Consider the following 8643-nt stretch of genomic DNA (forward strand, 5'->3'; position numbering starts at 1 on the left):
CGGCTAGCCGGCAGATGGGCCTAGCTCGAGGCTATCTCAAGGCTAACTGGTGCTTGCTTCGGGACAGAGGTGTTAGCCAGTAGTAGCCACTCGGTTGCAGCTAGCTAGCTGTGATGATACGGTGTAATTGTCCAGAGCTTGCGTCAGGAATCCGGTGATGTGGTAGAGAAAAAGCAGTCCTATATGCTCTGGGTTGATATCGCGCTTGCAGACTGGCAGGTATTGGCCCGGTATTGAAGCTGGCAGTGTCCGAGTTGAGGGTGAAGACCGCAGCAGTGGCTAACTGACTACTAGCTAGTAGCTAGTTATCTGGCTAGCTTCTGATTGGGGTTACGGTTCTAAAGTATAAAAAATAGCAGGTCCGTACCACATTGGGTGAGGCGGAATGTAGGAATGTATATTCAGTTCCTAGATGGAAAGTGAAATTAAAATATATACGAAATGTATACGAAAAATACGAAGACTATTTACACGGGACAAGACAAGACAAAGACACGTCCTACTGCTACGCCATCTTGTAAAAACAATCACATGTAAAAACAATCACATGTAAAAATCTCATTTGCAGTGTCACATGTTCAAAAACTCCACTTGAAAAACAATAACATGTGTAAATCAAACTTCAGTTTCACATGCTAAGAAAACTGGGTGCCCTTATTTATACTGTTTACAATGTTAAAATTAACTGATTTAATCTGAAATTAATTTTCTGTAATTCTTGTGCACACATTTTTTATTGCTTTCAAAATACACTGAAAACATCCAACATACATAATATTTACAGCCAAAAACAACTATGCAATGTCAAAACAAGTTGACATTGAGGTTAAAGAAAGTTTTACTAACCATTACTTTGAACAAAATCAAGATGTAAATATTTTTGTAATGCTTTTTGCATAAATAATCTTAAATTACAGCTCAATTTGAGCAAATTCCAAATTTGCAATTAATCGTAATTAATCACAGTAAATTCAAGTACATTTGATACCCATAGTTAAAATGTACATTAAAATATGAAGATACACATGTGAAAATGTAGAGGGCATGAGTCGGTCATGGTTGCTCATGGTGACATGATGAGGTAGTCTCGCCTGCCACTTCAAAATTAGTTTTGGCCCTCTTGGTCTAATGGTCAAGACGTTGGCTTCTCCCATGGGCTCTAATCCCGCCTGCTACAAAAGCACACATACGAAACTCATGATGTGAAATGTTGGGAGACCACACATGTCTGAGTAATATGAGAAATCCATGTGAATCTTCACACGTGTCCAAAAAAAAAGTAGGTTTTTCCCACGTGACATTTGTTAAGTGATTTGTTCACATGTGAAAGATTAATGTGAAACATCACAGGTGCCTGAAAACCACATCTGACTTGAAAATGTCATATTTTGAAGGGGAGGTCTATGGCAGTGTACTGTATGCTCAAAATAATTGAATCCCTAAGTCCAGACAGTCATACAGTATGCCACATGCATCAATGGGCAGTGTTGTGTTGTTATCTCTGGCTAAAATCTCCAGGATCACTTAGCTTACCATCCCCAAATACAAAACATTGTATAAACTAAAATCGGCCATAGAACAGTAGCTCATTGTAGTGACATCAGTTCCTGTGTGTGTGCATGTGGTGTGTGTGTGTGTGTGTGTGTGTGTGTGTGTGTGTGTGTGTGTGCGTGCGTGTATGTGTCTGTGTGTGTGTGTGTGTGTGTGTCCAGACTGACATGCAGAAGCTGACGGTAGAGGAGCTGAAGAGGCTGCTGTACGATACATTCTCCGACCACCTTACCATGAAGGATATCGAGAACATCATCATGACCGAGGAGAGCCACATAGCGAACCCAGGGGCCTGCCAGGTGGATATAGACAGTAAGGAACCTTATAGTACACACTTTATAGTATACATGTTATAGTACACACTTTGTAGTACACACTGTATAGTGCACACTTTGTAGTACACACTTTGTAGTACTACACCTTGTAGTACACACTTTGCAGTAGAGACTTTAACGTGTCTCAGGTTAATATGGACAGGTGGAGACCTATTGTACACTATGATGCACTTCCAGTATAATAGTTTTATTGAGAAAGACATCTGTGCTGAACAAAAACATAAACACAACATGTAAAGCGTTGGTCCCATGATGCATGATAAAATATCCCAGAAATGTTCCATACATACAAAAGGCTTATTTCTCTAAAATGTTGTTCACAAATGTGTTTATATCCCTGTTAGTGAGCATTTCTCATTTGCCAAGATAATCCATCCACCTGACAGGTGTGGCATATCAAGAAGCTGAATAAACAGATTAGCTGTTGGCTGCATTGCCTATACAGTGGCTTGCGAAAGTATTCACCCCCCTTGGCATTTTTTCCTATTTTGTTTCCATTACAACCTAGAAAAATGGATTTGTATCATTTGATTTACACAACATGCCTACCGCTTTAAAGATGCAAAATATTTTTTCTTGTGAACCAACAAGAAATATGACAAAAAAACGGAAAACTTGGGCGTACATAACTATTCACCCCCCAAAGGCAATACTTTGAAGAGACACCTTTTGCAGCAATTACAGCTGCAAGTCTCTTGGGGTTTGTCTCTATAAGCTTGGAACATCTTGCCACTGGGATTTTTGCCCATTCTTCAAGGCAAAACTGTTCCAGCTCCTTCAAGTTGGATGGGTTCCGCTGGTGTACAGCAATCGTTAAGTCATACCACAAATTCTCAATTGGATGCAGGTCTGGGCTTTGACTAGGTCATTCCAAGACATTTAAATGTTTACTCTTAAACCACTCAAGTGTTGCTTTAGCAGTATGCTTAGGTTCATTGTACTGCTGGAAGGTGAACCTCTGTCCAAGTCTAAAATCTCTGGAAGACAAACAGGTTTCCCTTAAGAATTTCCCTGTATTTAGTGCCATCCATGATTCCTTCAATTCTGACCAGTTTCCCAGTCCCTGCCGATGAAAAAAACATCCCCACAGCATGATGCTGCCACAACCATGGGGATGGTGTTCTCGGGGTAATGAGAGGTGTTGGGTTTGCGCCAGACATAGCGTTTTCCTTGATAGCTAAAAACCTCAATTTTAGTCTCATCTGACCAGAGTACCTTCTTCCATATGTTTGGGGAGTCTCCCACATGCCTTTTGGCAAACATCAAATGTGATTGCTTATTTCTTTCTACAAGCAATGGCTTTTTTTTCTGGCCACTCTTCCATAAAGCCCAGCTCTGTGGAGTGTAGGGCTTAAAGTGGTCCTATGGACAGATACTCCAATCTCCGCTGTGGAGCTTTGCATATTTGCAGCTCCTTCAGGGTTATCTTTGGTCTCTTTGTTGCCTCTCTGATTAATGCCCTCCTTGCCTGGTCTGTGAGTTTTGGTGGTCGGCCCTCCCTTGGCAGGTCTGTTGTGGTGCCATATTCTTTCCATTTTTTAATAATGGATTTAATGGTGCTCTGTGGGATGTTCAAAGTTTCTGATATTTTTTTATAACCCAACCCTGATCTGTACTTCTCCACAACTTTGTCCCTGACCTGTTTGGAGAGCTCCTTGGTCTTCATGGTGCCACTTGCTTGGTGGTGTTGCAGACTCTGGGGCCTTTCAGAACAGGTGTATATATGCATAGATCATGTGACAGATCATGTGAGACTTAGATGGCACACAGGTGGACTTCATTTAACTAATTATATGACTTCTGAAGGTAATTGGTTGCACCAGATCTTATTTAGGGGCTTCATAGCAAAGGGGGTGAATACATATGCATGCACCACTTTTTCATAGTTTTTTATTTTTATGAATTTTTTTTCACCAATTTGGACTATTTAGTGTATGTCCGTTACATGAAATCCAAATAAAAATATTTTTAAATTACAGGTTGTAATGCAACAAAATAGGAAAAATGCCAAGGTTGATGAAAACTTTTGCAAGGCACTGTACACCAAACTCCTGAACATACTCTACTGTATCATGCTTCTCAGGTGCCAATGCATTGGTTAACTTGTTTGGAGCTAACTGAAATCAGCTGTAAACTGATTCTAGGCTGTAATCTAGGTAATTATGTATCGTACACACTGGTGTAAAAACACATCTCCAAGCAGTATTCATCCGTAATAATTGTGTTCAGATACTTGTACATTTGGAGATGAGATTACAATGTAACTTGCCTCCGGTATCAGATATGTGCAGAGCATCAAAAGAGATTTTATTCAAAAGACTCACAGGTGCATGTCTCTCCTTCTTCATAATCTCTCACTTTCCTCCTTCTCCTCTTGTCTCCTTTCCCTGTCAAGCAGCTAGTCCAACGCAGCAAGTCAAGCAGACGTGTGTACGCAAGAGCCTGATATGTGCTTTTGCCATCGCTTTCATCATCAGCGTCATGCTTATCGCAGCCAATCAGGTGCTTCGGAGCGGCATGAAGTAGGCGGGGACGTTCATGGCCTCCTGGCCCTCTGAAAGAGACTGCTGTAAGACACCTGGACAAATGACTGAGAAAAAACAGCTCAACAACAACAACAACAACAGACAATTAATCCACCATCTAAATAAACTGACAGAAAGGCATGGCTCTCATCCAAATGACTTCATGGGCATATTTCCCAACATGCTCCTTTATATCCTTTCTGAATGGAACCCATTGAGACCCTTAACTATGGTGGCCTGGAGGGTTGACCATCATCTGTGCATGAAGTGCATGGATTTAACCAGTCGTCTCTTGAAACATTTGTAGAGGTTATTATCAGTGTATATCCATATGACTGTGTAACAAACAGAGGTGTGTCATTATTAACTTATGGTGAACCAACTGTGACCAACTTTGTTAATAGGGTCGCGGGTCAAGGGGTCAGTGGCAGGAATGAACAATGGGTTTTACATCTGTACTGTGTATCAAACAACAACAAACAAACAACAACAAACAAGTTAATATTTCATAATAAATGTATATTTCACAGTTCTGCATGATCAAAAGGGCTGTTTAGTGGACTACATGATCATATTGTAAAAGTAGTTTTTGGACAACTGTTCTTATTGACATACTGTGGACTATTAGCTTCACTGAGCACCCCATAACGATCACAACATATCTCACAGCCATAACGATCACAACATATCTCACAGCCATAACGATCACAATATATCTCACTGCCATAAGGATCATAAGATATCTCACTGCCATAACGATCACAACATATCTCACTGCCATAAGGATCATAACATATGTCACTGCCATAAGGATCCAAACATATCTCACTGCCATAAGGATCATAACATATGTCACTGCCATAAGGATCCTAACATATCTCACTGCCATTGAAAAACCAACAACTCAGACGTGATGGGTGTTGTATTAACATATCACTGAGAAATCATACAGTATTTGCTTGATATGTGACATATATGCATAATAACATTATAACAGAGATGTCTGCTCTGTACACGGGGAATATGATGAATGTGATGGAATGTATACACTGCTATATTAGGCAATATATCACGAGTATACATCTCACATGTGATATCGCCGGCTAGACATGTTCAATATAGACCTTTAGGCTCATCCATGAGGAAGCTCTGCTCTGGAGAATTGAAGCAGGAGCAATAACCTTCAATCCACTTCCATGCCTTGGTAGCTCCTTGTTGTCCTTGGGATGCAAGACTCTTGCTATGGCGACTTTGAACATACCATAGCAATATATTCTATCTTGTTTTTTTTTAAATTAAAAAGTAATGACATTCACACTAGATAAAAGAACCAGGAAGCACTTTCATCTTAAAGACTCTTCTGAAACCAGGTTTCTATCCTATGTCTCATTCTGGGACACAGACTTTGCTATACTGATCATCAAATGGCCTGTGAAACCCTGCAATAAAGCACTAATCCAACTCTGGGCAATATTTCCACCATTGCTGTTCCAGTGCTCTTTAGAGTGTTGTGCATGATTGCCAGTGACATCTTGGAATACTGATAATCTCTATACATCTGTATAATACACATTTCGACCAAAGCTATGAAAGTCAACCATTGTGTGGAGTAAATGGCTCTCAGAATGGAGGAGAGAGAACAGTAAAACAAGTCAATGGAAAAGCACACAATTTTTTAATGTAGTTGCCAAATGAAAGGGAAACTTGAATAGCTCATCAATATGTATTGTTGTTGGAATTCAAAAAATAGTCATGATGTCTTCTATTAGATTTGTTGTAAAGAAACTAATAGGCAAGTATAATACAATGCACTGGAGAGATGCAAAAACAAAGAACTAAAAGATAAATGCCCTTCACTAAAATACTGACATCTGTTTTTGAGGCGGAGGACTTTTTGTAATGTAACGGAAGGTAGCCTAGTGGTTAGAGCGTTGGGCCAGTAATCGAAAGGTTGATCAAACCAGGCAGTTAACCCACTGTTCATAGGCCGTCATTTTAAATAAGAATTTGTTCTTATCTGACTTTCCTAGTTAAATAAAACCTACTGTATTGGACTATTTGGTTTTACACGATTGAGCACACCAATATTTTGGTGGTACAATTCAGCAACCAGGTGATGGAATTATGATTACTGTCCTGTCTAAAAACAGTCAAGACAGATAACAATTATCTCATTTTGCTGAGTGTTTTGTTAAAAGCAGCAAGGTTGCAGTAAGGTTGCAGCAAGGTCACAGAGGACATAATACAATTGCACATTGTCAATTCACCGTACTGTAAACAAATAGCTTTGTTTTCATTTTGCACTTTATAATATGGTGTAGATGCGCACAACGATAATACACCGCCATTATGATTGTGTTCAATTTCAAAACATACTGTACATACGTCTTGAATGGTTACAGTATTGTATATACATTTTCCTTACATCTTCAGAAAAGATGGGAGTAGATGATAGATAACTGATATATGAACCCACTTCATCTGTTGTTGGTACATATTGTATCAGCTTGGGTGACACTAAAATGTCAGCTTGGGTGACACTAATATGTCAGCTTGGGTGACACTAATATGTCAGCTTGGGTGACACTAAAATGTCAGCTCGGGTGACACTAATATGTCAGCTTGGGTGACACTAAAATGTCAGCTCGGGTGACACGAATATGTCGGATTGGGTGACACAAATATGTCAGCTTGGGTGACACTAATATGTCAGCTTGGGTGACACTAATATGTCAGCTTGGGTGACACTAATATGTCAGCTTGGGTGACACTAATATGTCAGCTTGGGTGACACTAATATGTCAGCTTGGGTGACACTAATATGTCAGCTCGGGTGATACTAATATTTCAGCTAGGGTGATACTAATATGCCAGCTTGGGCGATACTAATATTTCAGCTTGGGTGACACAAATATGTCAGCTCGGGTGACACTAATATGTCAGCTTGGGTGACACTAATATGTCAGCTTGGGTGACACTAATATGTCAGCTTGGGTGACACTAATATGTCAGCTTGGGTGACACTAATATGTCAGCTTGGGTGACACTAATATGTCAGCTCGGGTGATACTAATATTTCAGCTAGGGTGATACTAATATGCCAGCTTGGGCGATACTAATATTTCAGCTTGGGTGACACAAATATGTCAGCTCGGGTGATACTAATATGCCAGCTTGGGTGACACTAATATGTCAGTTTGGGTGATACTAATATGCCAGCTTGGGTGATACTAATATTTCAGTTTGGGTGACACTAATATGTCAGCTAGGGTGATACTAATATGCCAGCTTGGGTGATACTAATATTTCAGCTTGGGTGACACAAATATGTCAGCTCGGGTGACACTAATATTTCAGCTCGGGTGACACTAATATGTCAGCTTGGGTGACACTAATATGTCGGCTTGGGTGACACTAATATGTCAGCTTGGGTGACATTAATATGTCAGCTTGGGTGACACTAATATGTCAGCTTGGGTGACACTAATATTTCAGCTTGGGTGATACAAATATGTCAGCTCGGGTGATACAAATATGTCAGCTCGGGTGACACTAATATTTCAGCTTTGGTGACACTAATATGTCAGCTTGGGTGACACTAATATGTCGGCTTGGGTGACATTTGGCTACAATGGTTAAATATCATTACTTTTGGCATATTCTAATGAGATCATTTTGCCGTTTGAAACAGAGGGTGTTGAGAATGTTGTTCCATGATCTAATACTTTGCCTTATACTCTGAGACATGAAACACTCCAAGACATGTTTATTATCAAAGCAAAGCTATACAAAAATATAAAGACCAATCAAATATTTATTTTCTTTTTACAGATGAAACAAAACATATTGTATTGAAAATGTTGATAGTTTACTGAATGTTAAAGTTCTATTAATTGTACTTTGATACTTTATGTCTCAAAAACGATGTTATATTATCCACCCGCTGTGACATATGTTCATTGATCACACCATATGTACCTGTCTGTCTGTGGAATGGTATTTCACATAAATAAAAGTATATTGGCGCAATGCATTGACGTGTGAAATCCTTTCGATTCATCAAATCTAAAATCCCAGTTTCAACGTTACGTTGACAACTTTGTGGACTGTCTCTATGGACTGTATCACAATACTGTTTGATATGATTTCAGATTGTAACTCATTATAAATGTCATGTTTTGTCTTTGATCATCATGTCTTGTCCCTGTGCTTCCCTCTGCTGGTCTTATTAG

At 39.6% G+C, this 8643-nt stretch overlaps 1 protein-coding gene across 2 annotated transcripts in view; it reads left to right on the top strand.

Moving 5' to 3' along the window:
* The window catches only part of LOC139545015 (calcium-binding protein 7-like), a 61562-nt gene extending 53122 nt beyond the window's left edge, over positions 1-8440 (top strand). The window contains exons 4-5 of one of the 2 annotated variants that reach the window (XM_071352328.1): positions 1713-1863; positions 4282-8440. In XM_071352328.1, the coding sequence (XP_071208429.1) occupies positions 1713-1863; positions 4282-4412 (282 nt within the window). In that variant the 3' untranslated portion in view covers positions 4413-8440. The remainder of the gene's footprint in view (positions 1-1712; positions 1864-4281) is intronic. The other variant, XM_071352329.1, reaches the window with a different exon arrangement.
* The last annotated feature ends 203 nt before the right edge of the window (positions 8441-8643 follow it).

The sequence above is a fragment of the Salvelinus alpinus genome, chromosome 19 (genome assembly GCF_045679555.1).
Source record: "Salvelinus alpinus chromosome 19, SLU_Salpinus.1, whole genome shotgun sequence".
Taxonomy (NCBI): Eukaryota; Metazoa; Chordata; class Actinopteri; order Salmoniformes; family Salmonidae; genus Salvelinus; species Salvelinus alpinus.